The sequence below is a fragment of the Puma concolor genome, chromosome A1 (genome assembly GCF_028749965.1).
Source record: "Puma concolor isolate L17-30 chromosome A1, mPumCon1.1.hap2, whole genome shotgun sequence".
Lineage (NCBI taxonomy): Eukaryota > Metazoa > Chordata > Mammalia > Carnivora > Felidae > Puma > Puma concolor.
The window spans coordinates 190147212-190165576 of NC_141667.1; the positions used below are offsets into that span (position 1 = coordinate 190147212).

Sequence of the window (18365 nt, forward strand, 5' to 3'; positions counted from 1 at the left end):
ACAGGGGTCAATGCCCCTAAACCCTGTGTTGTCAAACATACATCCAGCCAATGACAGTACTTCCCAAGTCTGTAAAACACATCAATGGAAGACAAGTATTTTTCTAAATATTTTGTGGCATAGACAATACTATATGTTTGCCAAACTCATTTTCGTTTCCTACTGAGCACACAGGAAGACCACATTTCCCATTCTTCATTGATATTAGTTGGGGCCATGTGATTGAGTTCTAGACTAAAGAATGTGAGCAGAAATGTTGTTTGCACTTTCAGACCCATCCTAAAACCTCTTGTGTAATTATCTATGCTCTTTCTTCCTCTTCCTCTATAGTTTTTGGTTGCCCTGTGTTGAAGATGGAAGCATCAAAACATGAAAAGAACTTAGGTCAGTTGACTTCGTGGAGCTGAGGCATCCCCTATGCTTCTAGCCTAACACACTGGACTCTGAAGAGAATGAACACTAATCTTCTGTTGTGTTAAACCACAATAGATTTGGGGGCAATAGAGGGAACTCGTTAAAAGAGTCACTCTACCCTGGTGAATTAGTTTACTGTAACTAACACATTGAGTTAATAGCCCCTACTGGCCATTAAATCTCAGGTCTCCTAGATGTGTCTGTCCCTTGTGTCAGAAAAGACAAATCAGGAATCCCATACTGCAGACCCTCCTTCCCTTTCTTCTCTCACGTCAGATAGGATAGGAAGTTTCTTCCTGAGACACGGAGCTATCCTGGGGAGCATTCTGCAGGCTTGCACAAAACTAGGATGTAGAAAAATTAGGTTCAGGAAAACAAAAGGTCAGCAAAACTTTTCTATTGATCCGACATTATGGATCTACTATAACTTTCTCTAAACTTTTAATTTTACTGTCAACTTTAGTACATGACTTTATATAAGCTACTCTTGGAAAGATGGGCACTAATTTTGCCTCATTCTAAAAAATAATTAATGTGGGAGAAAATATGATTTAACTGTCATAAATTTAAAATGATTTCAATTCATAATGTCATCTTGATATGTGTAACTAAAATATGGGGTAAATAACTCTAATACATTAAAATGCTATGAGTTAACTCCAAACAAGGTTTGTTTATAGTGCATAATGCCACAAATTGATAGCTCTTGAATGCAAAAAGGAAGGAAGGTTGAAATCTTCCAGAGCTCCATATTCTCAACAGACTGTTCACAATATAGGCTTTAACTTGTACAGGCTCCTAGAATCCATGTATAAAAAACTCATATCTAAGGTGATCGTCAGGCAAAGGACTATTAATATATACCTTTCACTAACTGCTACTGAGCCTCTGGGATGTTTATATTTAAAGGGCTCTGCAATAAACCACTATGGGTACCATAAGTAAGATGTCAGATGACTGTAAATCTTAAATCTTAAATGTTCCTTGGAGGGGTGCCTAGATGGCTCAGTCAGTTAAGCATCCAGCTATTAATTTTGGCTCAGGTCATGACCTCATGGTTCATAAGACTGAGCCCCACATCGGGCTCAGTGCTGACAATGTGGAGCCTTCGTGAGATTCTCTCTCTCCCTCTCTCCCTCTCTGCCCCTCCCCCACTCTCACACATGCTCTCTCAAAAATAAATAAATAAACTTTAAAAATAAAATAAAATTAAAAAGAATTAAATGTTCCTTGGAAACTCTACTCGGACTTTATAGCTATCTATGAGACCCTAACATGAGACAAAAGTAATCTTGGGAAATTCCTACTCTGGTACATGGAAAACAACAATTTATCTAAAGTAAACAGATCCTTAATATCAAACATTCTCAATGTTTAAATAAAGGCAAAGTCTGATGTTAAAATTAAATGAAATTACTCAAAATGCTACAGTGTAAATCTATGTAGGCAGTAGTGCATGTAATAATAAAAATAGCTACCTACTCTTTGCTGCTTACTGTATACATGTTAGTCTCTACTCTAAAACATCCTCACAAGGGAGGTATAATTATTTTCATTTTATAGATGAAGAAATGGAGTCTCAGAGAAAGTGAGTGACTTTTTCTTGGTCACCCAACTAGGAAGTGGTTTGTCTCCAAAATCGTCCCAGTAGAGCCCAATGTCCTACATCTAATTTTGTAGTGTGATAGTTTCAACACTCATCTGTTGGGTCAACATGTCTTCCTTCACTTACTGTTCTTCACCTCCAGGATCTCTTCTATGCCACTAGGGGGATCAGTCTATGAGTAATAGTGGAGGGAACTGTAAACCACCATTCCAATACATATGTCAGTTTCTTATTAGGAAGATTAACTTTACTTTGTATTTCTCTTGAAAATTAAGTTTTTTCCAACTTGTGTATGGAATAGGTTGTTTTGAGAAGCGTCAATCTTAGAAACAGTAAATACCCAAATATGGTAATTAGTAGCATGATCAAAAGACCCAAAGGAAAAGTTACATTTCCACAAGAGAACACTAGAGGTCACCCTAACCTAGGTTTTTCAAATTAGTCAAACCACCTTTAGGATTTGGGCCATATTGCATGCTACATACGTAGTTATTTACTTATGTTTCTTTAGAACACCTCATACTTTAACCTACATATATATTTTTAAAAATACAACTCCAAAGTACTTTTCTTCTATTCATTTAAAATAAATGCATTATTTGGAGCATGTGACTTTTGATCTCAGGGTTGTAGATTTGAGCCCCATGATGGGTGTATAGATTACTTGAAAACAAAATTTTTTTAAAAATTAAAATTAAGTAACAAATAAAATAAATGCGTTCTTGAAATGCATATGCACATGTGTACCAGATGTTGGTTGGTCATCTTCCTCCTAAAATTATTTCATATCTTACTTTTAGAGTGGCCAGCGTTATGAAAATCTGACTCCTGCTAATAGGACTTGCCTTTCTGTACTGATTCCTGAGTTCTCTTCATCACATCTATTTCCACACTTAGAGGATGTAGCATACTATTGGAACTCAGGACTTCCTGGGGAATGAGCTGACCAAACATGCCACTAAACTTCTGGGTAAATAAACCGGGTAATCTCTGGCCTCATTTTCTAGTGTATAAAATGAAGGACTTTTGGGCTAGATTAGTGGTTCTGAATTTTGGTTGCACATTAGAATCACTTCATAAGTATTAAAAATGCCTGACTCTCACCTCAGACTAATTAAATCAGAGTTTTGGGGGTGAGGGGTGGTGGGACCAAGTTATCAGTAAAGTTTCAAAGCTCTCTCAGTGATTCTAAATTGCAGCTGAGGCTGAGAACAACTCAACTGATTAGTCTGTAAGGTCTAGTCTAATTCATTGCTAATGAATGAATTAGGCTCTGTCTTGACTGGCCTAATACAGACCTTCAAATACACAGCTTACAAAGCCTTCCACCTATTGCCCTTTCTTAAGGCATAATTATCTCACTTCCAGATTCATTCCTAGAAATAGGGTTTCCATCTTCAATTAATGGTGCAACAGGACAGCCCTCAAGGCCACCATGAATGGACAGTTATTTTGACTCCTCTTTCCACTCAGTGCCATGGAGATGAGATCTTGCGCAAATACTCTACACACTCATTTTTGTTGAGGCTATTAATTACAAGAGAGAAATTAACTTCTTAGGAACACCAGTGTGGATTAGCCTGTATTAAAGAAACTGGTTTGAAAACCTGTGAATAGTGCAGAAGTATATACATTTCCTACATGAATTAATACTGGCAAATACTGAGTATAGAATCTATAAGATACCATAAATTACAGCACATCTGCTTACAATACAGCAGGTGGCATTTTTGTCTACAATGACAGCATATCTTTAGCTACAGAGAATGACCTCAACTGTCAATGGTCTCAGGTGTCCATTGTCTAGACTCCAACTAAAGATGTTAACTTTACTCTTTATATGCTTATTAAGTATCACTACCAAATATAAAATAAAAGTGTGATTTGTAGCATTTACACTTCAATATAAATAGACATTGCTCAATTTTCTCCATAGAAATGAGCCCTTTCCCTCTGTGTAGGAAGGAACTAACAACAGGCACAACACAATGGACCCTTCTATAAGCCATATGGGAACTCTACTGCTGCCACAAAAATAGTTTCACCTTGTAAAGAGCTAATGGCTTTATACTAGAGAGGATAAAAGTGATTGTATTATTATAATTTACAGTCTCTCCATAAAAACAGAAACTGATGTTCTTCCACCAGGGGGATGGAAAGACCAAAAGTCAGAATGAGAACTGACTACTCATATTCACAAAAATAACTAGATTCTCCATTTTAAACCAAAAAGTTTCCATGGAGTGTCCACCCTACTCATAACCAAACCAGTTTCTTCAGAATTGTTTTTATCAATCTAATATTGGCAAGATTTTAGGAAAACAGAATATTGAGTCAAGATTTTGTGAATTTTGAAGAAGGTAATTTGATCTGAATAGCCCTTCTGTCCCTGGATATAAAATATCTTGTTCAAAATTTACTTTTGCAAACATTTAAATACCTCATGCTTGACAAAAAAAGGGGATTTAATACACATTATGCATTCTGCTTACATGATTAAAAAAACATCTTACCTGTCTAAAGTGTCATCAGATCTGTATCGACTAATTGTAGCTTTTGGCTCATCTCTCTCATTTGCTTTCCTGTAGCAAAAAATAGTTACAGAAGATCAAATAAATTACCAAAAAGTTTATAACCTATCATGCCTTTGGTAAAATTTTGGCCTATTCAAGTAGGAGATGTACATGTTACCAAGGAAAGACAGCTTCAGAGTATCTAAATCTTCCAAAGTTTTGACTTGGATGGGATAAATTATGGCAAACCCAACTCCCTATGCTAATAAATGAATTCTTCTCTAGGTCCAATTATTTCTAACTTCAATGCAACATATTTAAATTGGAGATAAGGATAGGCAAAACAAACAACATGATATGCAAAATAGTTAATAACTAATATGTACTCTTGTCAATACTGTTGACTTTTACATCATAGGACTTAAACACAATAGACTTAAAATCAGCTATGTTTTGTTTGCAGAATTTTAGTAGCACCCTACGCCAGGTCAACAGGCTAAATACAAATAGCTTTATTTAAACTTCAGCACCGTGGACAGGGTTGAAAAAAAGAACTTGCTGAGTGAAGGGAGAGGGAAGAAAGGAAAAGAAGGAAACAGGAAAAGTTGGAAAAAAAATGAAAAGCAAGTGGGAGAAGAGAGGAAGGATAGATGTAAGGAGGAGAGGTGAATAAAGGGAGATAAGGAGAAGTAGGGAGAAGAGAGACAGAAAGCAAAGAAAGTTGAGGAAGACAGGTAAGCAGAACAAAGGGAAGAGGAAAGACAACGAAAAGGGAAGAGAGGATAGGAGCTTCAAAATAGGAATCAAGATCATCAAAGCAAATGGGAATATCTTGATCAGACTGCAGCAAAAACAAGCTGTTTAATGCCTTATATAGCTCTGTGATACAGAAAAAGCAAGCTCTTTGGGGAATTATGCCATGATTCACTGTGTTTGCATTTCAAAGTATCATTTGAAGCTGACAGATCAAAGATACTGAATCAGAAAACATACTAAGACAGTATATGCACTTAAAATTTAATTTTTAACTTGATATAGTGTACTTTTATTAGACAAAATTTTTAAGGTAAATAATATACTATGCACCATGTTGGTGACTATGAGGAAATCAAGAATAAAAACTACGGACCCTACCCTCGCAGAGACAAGTTAGATGTGTACATACAAAAGAACAAAATGGCTTGTGTCATAAAAAATGTTCAGGTAAAGTGCAAGGAAGTTCTAAGGTGAGACAGTTTATTTCTTGGTAAAAGAATCAGAGAGGGCCTTATGGATAGGGTGCAGTTTGAGCAGGGCTTCAGAGGATAAATAGATGTGAACATTTTCAAACAGAAGCAGAGGGAACAGTGTCTGTTGATGAAAGAGAAAAGTAAAGACAAATGCAATTCCCTTTTATTTTTTTTAACATTTTTATTTATTTTTGAGAGAGAGAGAGAGACAGGGTGCAAGCTGGGGAGGGGCAGAGAGAGAGAGGGAGACACAGAATCCGAAGCAGATTCCAGGCTCTGAGCTGTCAGCAGAGAGGCTGACGCAGAGCTCAAACTCATGGACCACAAGATCACAACCTGAGCCAAGTCAGGCACTTAACCCACTGAGCCACCCAGGCGCCCTGCAACTACCTGAGTTTTAAAGCAACCTCAGAGTGAAATCACAGTATAGTCCACCATTGTGTTTAATGCATGAATGCAAAGGGGCACTGCAGGGCCATCTGGTCCCCTTCTGTGAAACAGCCCCTTCTCAAACAGCCTCCTTTGTGTCTCATTAGCTGACTTTATTCTTCCTAGCACTTATGGAAATACAAACACGTTGTATCGTGTTTATTTATTTTCAGTCTCTCCCGTCCTCCATCTTCAGCTAAGATGTGGGTTCTATGGAAGCAGGGACTTTGTTTTGTTCTCAGTCCTCAGGCCAGTGCCTGGTTGACAACTGACCTCTCTGTAGGTATTTGTGCTACCAGGCTTATTTGACTGGTTTAAACAACCTGGCAGAAGTACATGGCAAAATTTCTTAGTTTGTGCATACTGTGAAGCTGTTATTTAAGGTAAGGAGAATATATTGTTTATTTTCCCTTTCCTTTATTATCAGTCTGCTCACAGGAAGCTTTTGCACACGTTGCCACTTCTGCTGGAAGCAATTCTCATGCCCACCAGCTGCCCTTCCCTACTCGGAAACCCCTCCTCATTCTTTGAACAGCAATGCTGACACCAAAGACCTTTTTCTGGGTGGCATCTATGATTAATTCAAACAGACTTGGGCTCTCTCTTCTCTTTTCCCATGGCACTGTCACACACTTCCCCAATAGCACTTCCATGGTAGATTTTAGTATTGTAGTCTATGGATCCGTATGTTTCCAGAACCCTAAGGCCAAGGGTGGTGTCTTATGCATCTCTGTATTCCCAGCACCTGATACTATGTCAAGCATATGGTAGATGTTCCAAATGGTGTTCAGTACCTAAAGTGGGTACAGCCTCTGTGAAATGGCAGAAAAGGGCCAAGTGGGCATCTATCTGAGCAAGCGCAAGGAGAAAAATAACCTGCACTTCCCTTCTAAGAACATGTTTTGAGACACTAGTTATGAGTCAACAGGAAAACATCATGGGCTCGCACATTTTTGTTACTGAAGATATAAGTTCAATGTGCTGCTTTAGACAGAATGTTGTCCACCAATAGGAAGGGCTCAGGAAACCAGTATAGTTTAAAACATAAATAAGCACATAAAGCATTAAACTCTTGTCCTAAAACACACTAAGAATATGAAGATTACTTTTCACTGCCATACTCCAAAACAAGTATATTTGTTCTGAATAGTCCCAGAGAAAGACAAATAAAATGGAGGGAACAATTGCCACTGGTGGCTGGACTGAAATAACCAGATTCCTTTTGTTTGGTGAGATGAGAGCCAAGAGGAAACCAGGCTGAAATCTTCAGAGTCATGAAGACCAAGGAGAGGGCAGAAGTAGTCACAGAACGATCAATCAGATGAACTAAGGCTGGGAACCAGAACACCCAACAGATTCTAAGAAGATTCTAAGCTCGGTACCCTCAGAACAGGTCAAAATTATGAACAGGTTTAAAAGGTTTAGAAACATTCATGAATAGGGGCGCCTGGGTGGCTCAGTCAGTTAAGCGGCCGACTTCGGCTCAGGCCATGATCTCGCGGTCTGTGAGTTCTAGCCCCGTATCGGGCTCTGTGCTAACAGTTCAGAGCCTGGAGCCTGCTTCAGATTCTGTGTCTCCCTCTCTCTCTGACCCTCCCCTGTTCATGCTCTGTCTCTCCCTGTCTCAAAAATAAATAAACGTTAAAAAAAATTTAAAAAAAAGAAACATTCATGAATAAAAGTTTATAAAATATTCAAGGTGTCTACCTAACTTTTTTCTTTTTTTTAAGTGTATCTATTTGAGAGAGAGAGAAAGAGAATGAGCGGGGGAGGGGTAGAAAGAGAGGGAGAGAGAGAGAGAATCCCAAACAGGCTCTGTGCTGTCAGTGAGGATCCCAACTCAGAGCTCCATCCCATGAACTGTGAAGTCATGACCTGAGCCAAAATCAAGAATCAGAGGCCTAACTGACTGAGCCACCCAGGCACCCCAAGGTGTCTACTTAACTTTTTAAAGTCCACGCCATGAAAAACAATCACACTCTTACTAAGTATGTCTTGGTGGCACACAGACACGGTCTACTGGACCAGATAAAACTTGTGTCTGATACTTGGGTTCTTTTGATGGGTGTGGTTGTTTGTATGTGTGTGAGCATAAATGTGTTTTAACAAGAATATTATCTGCTATGTGATCAATCTTAGATCAGTTACATTATTGTGATTACGAGTTTTGCCTGATTCTTTCTACAATATGTCTGTCAGTCTTTTTACACTCGGTATCATTTAATGGTTTTCCACAAGCCTAGAAGTTTCTAAAAAGAAGGTACTGCTCATAAAGCAGGTGGATTCTAGGACTGTTATTTCTGTATTTTCGGGGTTCCTTTTCCTAAGGTTCAGAGATCTCTTATCCGGTCACATTTCTGTGAACCATTTTCCCATCAAGAGGGTCCTTTCCTTTCCCCATCAAGTGGGCTACCTCAGGGGATTGGTTATTCTACACCTCCAAACTGTGGTTCTGGAAGCATAGAGCTGCAGAAGCACAGACTTTGCCTTATGGAAACTCCTGATGATATCACAGAGTCTTCCAGAATGCCAGGGAAAGCCTGAGGCAAGCCACAAATATTCAGTTTGTCTTGAACAAGTCTTCTCTCAAAACTATAGTCTTTGTGTTTCTTCTAATGATGTAACTTGTCTGAAACACCCACCTGTCCAAGGCATCATGGGAGTTATGTCGACTGAGCACCACCCTACCATAATTTTCATCTCTGCAGAGAAAGAACAAAATTAAGTCACATGCAAAGTTCCCACAGTATTTGGTAAATAAGGGAGATGGGGGAAGGAGCTCACAATTTAGGGCAAGATGAATTCATTTTATTTCAGGCATAAGAACACAACTATGCATTTATTTTTATTAGTCTCCCTTTGAAAGTGCATGATGAAAAGAAACAAGTTTGTCAGTACAAATAATCATTATTCTGATATATCCCATCAGGTTTCCATATGATTCAATAATGGGATGAGTATTTTTTTTTTTATCAGAGTGTGGGAACATGTACATATCTACCTTGTGTGCATTACAAGAGTGCTTTTCTGCAGGAAGGCAAAAGCTTTCTACAAAAATATTTTAAATTATGTCCTTTATACTTGGACATTTTCATTGGATGGACTTGATAGTTTTCCTTGACAAAAAGTAGGAAAATAAGTACCAATATTTGTGGCTAAGAAGGTGGATCATTCACAGGAGATTTAAACCATCTTTGAACCATGAGAATACATAGTTTGCTTTTTTTGGTTCTTAAAACAACCTTATGAGGGGCGCCTGGATGGCTCAATCGGTTAAGCGTCTGACTTCGGCTCAGGTCATGATCTCACACTTCGTGGGTTCGAGCCCATATCGGGCTCTGTGCTGACAACTTAGAGCCTGGAGCCTGCTTCGAATTCTGTGTCTTCCTCTCTCTCTGTTCCTCCCTAGCTCATGCTCTGTCTCTCTCTCTCTCCTTCAAAAATAAATAAAACATTAAAAAAATAATAATAATCCTATGAATTAGGCAAGGAAGACTCTGTCACATCCAATTCACAGAAGAAGAAATTGATCAGAGATTTTGCGGTTTCCCTAAGACTAAAAGGTTAGTAAGTGACAGACATGGGTCTAGGACCCAGATCTTTTTATTTCAAACCTCTGCTTTTTCCTACTGCTTAACCCTTCATACATAGCCCTTCATACATACATAAACCTTCATACATAAAATCCCAAACCATGTCTTTTTTACTTTGTACGGTGGACCTGAAAGTACAGGCAATTTTAGGAAATGTCAAAACATGTAGAAGAGCTTTGGGCATTGAACCAAAGCCAAAGAGTAAGTACCTGAACCTTTTTCATGTCAACCCAACCAAACCTGAAATACCACATTGTTCCTGGGTCTGCTCCCTTAATGTTACTCAACACTCTGGAACAATTTGTAGTAAAGCTGTACAAGAAACTGCGGTGGATAATTAAAAAGAAAGATGAACTGTGAGGTTGAAACAATCCCAGCAAATTTATACCCTCAAAAATCCCAAGAGAATTGTTTCATCTCTCTTGGTATCCCTTTCTCAAGTTTATGAGAGAGTAGTGGACACCAGACACATCCTTACCTGAAGAAGAATCGTAACACACAGCCCAGAAGTGGGCCAGTAGGAGTGGGCAAAGCATCAGAGCCAATTTCCCCCTGCATTCAGCAGCTGGCATGTCCTCTAAGCCGGCTTCCCTGAGCCTTTATAAAGGAGGCACGCCTGGCATAAAACCGTCATTCCTACCAGTTACAATTTGTCTTAGACATCTCTGTTTTCACCCATCTGTGCATATATTTGCAACACAGAATTTATGATTCACGTTTGACATCACTCTACCATTAGGGAAGACAGAAATGCCATATTAGGCTCTGACAGAAGTAGTAAATGTGTTACTAAAGGAAATAATCGTTGTCCATGAATGTTAACTCCAAAAGTCAGTGTGAGTCTCTAAATACACCTATATTCCCTTAAAATAATAATATTTAATGACAGAAACTAATAGACATCTTCATTTAATGGTTACAAGTATGTCCCGCAAATGACTGTATATGGGCAGTTTAGTAGAAAGCGTACAGTAAATATCCTGTAATGCAGAGCTTCTCAACTTTAGCACCATGACACTACAGGCTTGATAATTTTGTGTTGTGGGGAGAGCCCTGTGCATCGTAGGATGTGTAGTGGCATCCATGACCTCTACCCACTAGATGTCAGGAGCACTCCCCAATTTTGATAACTGAAAATGTCTCCAGACCTTTGCAAACATCCCCTGGGGACACAACTGCCTCTGAATGAGGACCATCAGTGTAACAGAAAGACAATGGGTCATGTTAAAAATCTCAATTCCATCACTTCATAGTTGTGGGGATTTGACAAGTTACTTAAACTTTCTGGGCCTCATATCCTTCTTCCATAAAATATAGGATGCAATAACTACCTTGTGTGATTTGTGAGATTTTTTTAATTTGAGAGAAAGGGAGAGCATGCAAGTAGGAGAGAGAGAGAGAGAGAGAGAGAGAGAGAGAGAGGAGAATCTCAAACAGGCTCCATGCTCAGTGTGGAACCGGATGCTGGGCTCAATCCCAGGGCTGTGAGATCATGACCTGAGCCAAGATCAAGAGTTGGATGCTTAACTGACTGAGCCACCCAGGTGCCCCAAGATTTTGTGGTACTTCATATGTAAAGTATGTACCTAGTATCAAGTATGACACATAAGAGGGAAACAAAAAATATATGTATATGTGTCATATAATTTGTAATAAATATATCTGGGCTGGACAAATGTCTATGTTGGCAATGAGGTGATATGCCTACAGTTGTAGTTTTTAGTTCTATAACATATAGCTAGTAGAAGCAATGCTCAAAACAGACAAAACTTTCTTGGTGGCCAATGTTTTCCCTTACAAAGTAATATTACATTTACCACCCACTGAGTACCTAGATATATATGACCATTGGGAATAAAATGAATTGAGAATGCATTGACTTCGTTTGCACATATCAAAATTTTAGATAAATTATTATTAAATTTGCAAATTAGGAATCATACTATTATTTGTTTCAACTGACATAATTAACATGCATCTGGAATCTCCCTACCATGGATTGAATATTATCTTTTGGGAAACTGGAAAGTCATGTTCTTTTCTGTTTATCAAATAAACACAAATGTCTATTCAGTTCTAACAATGAAACTCTGCTTTTTCTCCCTGATGACTCACATCCTCTTTGGTATGTGGATAATAAAAATGGTAGAGATAGTCTTGAAAATCTGAAAGCCTATATATTAGGTCATGTAACAGTGTTTTAAGGAACGTGCTTGCTTTCCAGATGGCCGCTAGCTTCCCAACTAGAGAATGGCTCTCCCTACTTGCCCACATACCCACCCTCTCCACACCCTCTTACTTTTCTTCTTCAGGACGGTTTTTGATCCAGCTGTTATCCTGCAAGAAATTCCTTCTTTTGTTCACCTCGTGGAAACCCTGTTGCCTCAGTGTGGTCCCCTGCGTGGTACTTTTCATATCTGTCAACAGAAAAAAATAAGAAACTGGGCAGTGTAATTGCATGGGGCTGAGAGTGAGTTTGTTAACCTCGATGTCTCGAGAGGCACATCTGATTGGCCAGCATCAATCTTCTAGACTGACAAGGCCAGTACTGTTTCAAAGTAGGATGTGCTGGCAAGAAAGAACAAATCCCACATCTCATCATCAAAGATAACATATAAAATTGCTTAGGTGCCAACTGAAACTGACAGTGTGGCATTCAGGAGGCCTCGTGAGGCACCCAGGAATACAGAACCATGGGCTTGAGATAAACCAAGCCGGGGTTTGATGGGTTGGCCATTTTATTTAAAAAGAAATATGCTTCAGAAGTACACACAAGATTTTTTAAAGTACCTACTAACTAAAAGTCAAGCAGGTCTGGTGCTTTTGATTATAAGTAACTGAATTATTTAATCTCAGGGGAGTCAGAAGCCCAGAATGTCCCCCACACAAAAGAACATTTGTATTGATTTTTTACAAAATCTTTGAATTGCAATTATATGAGTAAAAGCTATAGCACCCTTACATTTTCCTGAAGTCTAACTTGGCAATGCTAATTAAGTTAGATTGTTGCTTCTAAACATTCAATATCTATATAAAAGAATTAGGAGCTATGAGTTGTTTTTCTCATATACTCAAGTTTTCTGAGTACGGAAAATATTATCTACATTACCATTTCCTGTGGGAGACATTTTTCTCAAGGTAAAATTTGACATGCTGCCTTCCAGGAAGGATCTAAAAGAAAAATAGAGAGAGAGGGAGATACATAACAATGAGTCTAAGAACCTACAAGTGAGTCTTTCATTGTTAATAAAACACATTTTTCAATGACATTAAGAAAGTCACATGATCTGGTACAACAAATACATGACATAAAGTGCTCCCTAAGAACCAGAGAGTTCGTTGATTCCAACGTATTTATTTTACAGATGTAAAAATTAAGGCCAAGGGGCACCTGGGTGGTTCAGTCAGTTAAGCATCCAACTCTTGGTCTTGGTGGTTTGTGATCCCACAGTTCGTGAGATCTAGCCCCATGTCAAACTCTGGCTGACAGTGCAGAGAACCCCTGCTTGGGGTTCTCTCTCTCTCTCCCTCTCTCTCTGCCCCCCCATCCTCTCTCTCTCAAAATAAATAAATAAACTAAAAAAAAAAAAAAAAACGAAATTGAGGCCAAGAGCAGTTAGTGTCCCCTATATTATATAACAAGCAATTGGCTGAATGAGGCCATCAATTAACTCATTTATTCAATCAATAAATACACATCGAATGCCTATAGTATGCTTGGCACTAAGCCAGGAGCTGGAGACAAAAAGATGAGTGAAAGAAATGTTTGCTCAGGTCAATAGGGAGATAGTGACATGGAATTCACAGCACAATATGTACAGTGCCCTAAGAAAGGAAGTGACCCCTGGGGAAGCCAAAGTAAGTAACAGGGCTGAATTATGACTTTGTGAGTCCTAGACACTTTTGCTTTCATCAGCCTCTTCCCTCACACACACACACATACACACTCATGCACATGCCCACACCGTTAAAAATTATATTTTACAACTGTTAGTACAAAAGTGAAAAATAATCCAGGTTGGCTTCATTATTATATATTATTATTATTATTATATTTATTTTTTCTTCTGTTGTTATAAAGAATTAAAATTAGAAACTTTTTGTAGGCTTCTAAAGGTATACTAGGCCGTAGGCACTGCTTTTTTCTGCTTAATGGTTATGTTGGCCCTGGGCTTTCCTGAAATGTGACATTTTCAGTTTTAAAACAGAAAAAGTCCTGGGCAAATGAGGATGTGGATGCCTGGTCCCCCTACGAGGTATATTATATTTTTTGCAGAATCCATCCAACCATACAGTGTATGAAATGTTGGAGGCACATCAGATCTCAAGTCAAAAGCAAGTCATAGGCCCAGCTTTATCACATCAAAGTTATGTAACAGAACCACATAATCTCCTTGTAAAATGGGCTAATGAAACTTGCCATCATAAGCTTGTGATGATTAGGCATGCCTGGGTGCTTCGGTCAGTTGAGTGTCCGACTTTGGCTCAGGTCATGATCTCGTGGTTTGTGAGTTTGAGCCCCACGTGGGGCTGTGTGCTGACAGCTCAGAGCCTGGAGCCTGCTTTGGATTCTGAGTCTCCATCTCTCTGCCCCTCCCCACCTCGTTCCCTCTCTCTCACAAAAAATAAGTTTGTGATTGGCACTATGGGCTCATGACTACACCTGCTCTAGAGAATTGCCTTTAACTAGTGGGGCTGCCTGGTTACACACACTCCCCACACACTACAACCTGCAATGCTGAATTACCAAGGGTAAAATGTGGGTCTCTTGCCTCAAGGTAGAGCCAATTCTGCAGGTGATTTGTGCTTCAGAGCTCACTATGGGATCAGGCTGAAGCTAGACTAACAGAGAGCATATGCTTGCTCAGCCCCTTCCTCCGCCTCTTCTTCCTCCTGAGAGCCTACCCTCAATAAGTCACAGGCACCAAAATTCTTGAGCGCTGCTTCTGGGAACCCATCCTAACACTAACCACCAATGTAATCAGCCACGGCATTATCTTCACAGAGATCAGCAGCTGTTCACATCACTAATACCTGAGAGGCTGAAGGTCTTAGTGAAGTTAGAACGATGTGCATTTAAAGGATGCTATTTACTGATTGTTACTTAGGGTGTGTTGTAGTTCTGCTCAAATGAGGTGAAATACGGCTGCTTTGAAGGTAAAATTAGATGACATATGTAGAGTGTCTAATTATTGCCCAACACATGGAAAGTGCTCAATTTTTAACCTCATGCCTCTATCATCTTGGAAAGAAGAGATCAAATACAGGAGGCAGGTGTGGTTGGGTGTGGGGAGGGGATGGAACAGCCTTGAATTTGGGCCACTGGGTGTGCAAGGAGTGTGGGCAACCTCTGGCTGGCTGTTTCTGAAGCTTGCTAAAATTTGGCAGAATTGGGTGGAAAAGAGGCATGTGAAGACACACTTCAATCTCAGCTACTTCATTTCCCCCTCAGTTTGGCCCAGCTTCTCTGGGTTCTTGGCTAGCCTTTTCCTGTTTCTAAGTGGGCTCCAATAAATTCTCTTCCTGAGCTGTAAAGATGTGGAGAGTTCATAGCTGACTGAAATGAGATTCTGAGGTGGTCAAAATACTGAATGTATATTTGATGATATATTTGTAAACACTGCAAATTTAAGTGTAAGATACAGGCCAACGTAAATGGAGAAAAGGCATTTTACAATTGTCTATTTGTCTGTCTCTTTCAAAAGACTGACAGTCCTGTGGGCAAGACCTGAGTCTTTCCCTTCTAGATCTCTGGCGCCTGGGACAGACAGAGTAGATGCTCCTCAGGTGCCTATTATGGGCTGTATTGTGTCTCTCTCAAAATTCCTATGTTGAAGCCCAACGCCCAGTACCTCAAGATGTGACTGTATTTGAATACAGAGCCTTTAAAGGGATGATTAAGTTAAAGTGAGGCCATTAGGTGGGCCCTAATCCTACCTGTCTAGTGATCTTATAAAAGGAGGAATTTGGGACATACAAAGAGACACCAGGGGTGTATGTGCAGAGAAAAGGACATGGGAGGACACACAAAGTGGCCATCTGCAAGCCAAGAAGAGAGTCCACAAGAGAAACCAAACCTGACAGCACCTTGATCTTGGATTTCTAGCCTTCAGAACTGTGAAAGAATAAACTTCTGTTGTTTAAGTCAACTAGTCTGTGGTATTTTGTTATGGCAGCACTAGCAAACAAATAGGGTACTTATGGGAAACATGATTTAAACATTTCTAACATAGTTAGGTCATTCAAAGGGCTTTGTGTCACCCTGTCTCTGACCTGTGCCCTTTGTGTCTTCAACTGTCCTACTGCACAGGGCAACTACTAATAGCAAGAGCATCTGCTCTGAACAGGATACCTCACAGGCATTGTCTCATCCTTGCATAAGCTCTGTGAGTTAGCTATTATTACTTCCATCTCCCAGATGAGACAACTGAATCTCAGGGAGAGTATGTAACATACCTATGGTGGGAAGAAGCAGAATCTGTCTTCTAAACCAAAGGCAACTCTTCCGTATCAACCAGCAGCAATGCTCATCACGAATCATTGCAAGACTAGACCGGTACCCTGACATCAGGGTGAGAAGAAAGGGGGACAGAAGCGGCCCACCGGATTCTAGACATTTCACTCTTTGGAAGTCCCATGAGCTCTGGCCCCTAGTGCTTGGCAGTAGGAGCACCAGGACAGCCTCTGCAGCAAACAAACCCTCACAGAGAAGGCTTCTCTGTGCACTCCTTGATATTCTCTTGGTTATGAACATACGTCTACACAAAAAACTTGTGCAAGAATGGTCATAGCAGCATTATTCAAAATAGCCCAAAGTGGAAACAACACAAATGTCCATCAATGGATGAATGGGTACATAACATATGGTATATTCATATAATATGAAAATGCTATATTCATACATATTACTCAGCAATTGTTAAAAGCTGAAGTATTGGGGCACCTGGGCGGCTCAGGACATTAAGCACCCAACTCTTGATTTTGGCTCAGGTCATGATCTCACGGTTCTTGAGACTGAGCCCCACATCAGGCTCTGTGCTGACAGTATGGAGCCTGCTTAGGCTACATACTACAACATGAATGAAGCTTGAAACATGCTAAATGAAAGAAGCCAGACATAAAACACCACATTTGTGTGATTCTATATGGATGTTGTTTATTAGATTTTCTTTGGTATTCTACTCACATCCCACCTCAATTCTCCTCCCAAGCAAGGCTTCTGCTACCCCTTTAAGTTCTGCTGGGTAAGAAGGAGAGTTCAGACAATAATAACACTTTACATAACTTTATAGAACTTTATAATTTATCCCATTTGGTTTCCACAACATTTAAGAGTGATATAATTCCACAACAACATGGGTGGAACTAGAGTGTATTATGCTAAGTGAAATAAGTCAGACAGAGAAAGAGAAATACCATATGATTTCACTTATATGTGGAATCTAAAACAACAACAACAACAAACAAACAAATAAAACAGAAACAGACTCATAAATACAGAGAACAAACTGGTCGTTGCCAGAAGGGATGGGGATGGGGGAATTGGAAAATAGGTGAAAGGAATTAAGAAGTACGAACTTCCAGCTATCAAATAAATAACTCATGGAAGTGAAAGGTTCACCATGGGAAATACACTCAATAATTTTGTAGTAACATTGTGTGGTGATAGATGGTAACTGCATTTACAGTAGGGAGCACTGAGTAATATAAAGAATTGTCAAAATCACTACATTGTATACTTGAAATAAATATAGCATTGCATGACAACTGTACTTCAATTAAAAAAAATACAGTGATCTAATCCCTACTTTGCAGAGGCAGAAGCAGAGACTCGCCTCAAATAGCTAATGAGTGGCAAAGCTGGGACTCGACCTGGGGCTTTCTAGCTGGAGGCTCATCATTATTTCCTCTATGCCAGAGACTCCCACATCCTCAGCACTTCCTGCAGAGTTGTACAGAGAAAAGCAGGTATCTCCTCTTTACCTTATATTTAGAGAATGGCCCTAATCAGATCCAGCATTCTGCTAGAGGGTCTGATATTTTCATGCCTTCTGTAGCTAGGCATTCTCCAAAAGGCCTGGTTAAATGGAGTCAAAAGAGATAAGACATCCAAGAAACTCATGTCCCTTAACCTCTTTCTCCCGGACAAGCTTCGGGTGTCCTGTAAACACCTCACTGGCTCCACCCCAGAGTCTCTGTAATACTTTCTAGGAAAGGTTCCAACAATCCCACTTGCTCTAAGAAACTTGGTTCTATCCTGTTGCCTCTTCCAATGAAAGTCCCTGGGAAGGACTTAGCTTTTTGTGCTTCACTCTCCCTCTTCTCTCAAAGTAGGATGCCATGCAGAAGGTAGGAGCCGCCATCTTGGGACCATGGACTAACCATGAGGACTAAGGTCGTATACTACGAAGGGCAGAGTGGGAAGTTGAAGGAAACTGGTGCATTGACAGTATCACAGAGCTGCCACCATTGACCTGGATTATCTATCTCTTGACTTCTCCTTGGAAGAGAAAAAGAAACCTACCAGTTCATTCAGAAGATTGTTTCTCCATATTTTTATTACTCAAGCTTAATGTTCTTC

The 18365-nt window shown here is 39.6% G+C and overlaps 1 protein-coding gene across 19 annotated transcripts in view; it reads right to left on the minus strand.

The window, feature by feature from the left end:
• SCEL (sciellin) overlaps positions 1-18365 on the minus strand; it is a 176249-nt gene that overhangs the window by 85329 nt on the left and 72555 nt on the right. For 14 of the 19 annotated variants that reach the window (XM_086709977.1, XM_086710031.1, XM_086710045.1 and 11 more), the window contains 3 exons: positions 12084-12201; positions 8834-8893; positions 4534-4602 (listed from right to left, as the gene is read on the minus strand). In XM_086709977.1, coding sequence (XP_086566103.1) covers positions 4534-4602; positions 8834-8893; positions 12084-12199 — 245 coding nt within the window. In that variant the 5' untranslated portion in view covers positions 12200-12201. Of the gene's footprint in view, positions 1-4533; positions 4603-8833; positions 8894-12083; positions 12226-18365 lie in introns of all 19 variants that reach the window. The other 5 variants (XM_086710077.1, XM_086710004.1, XM_086710071.1 and 2 more) reach the window with 2 other exon arrangements.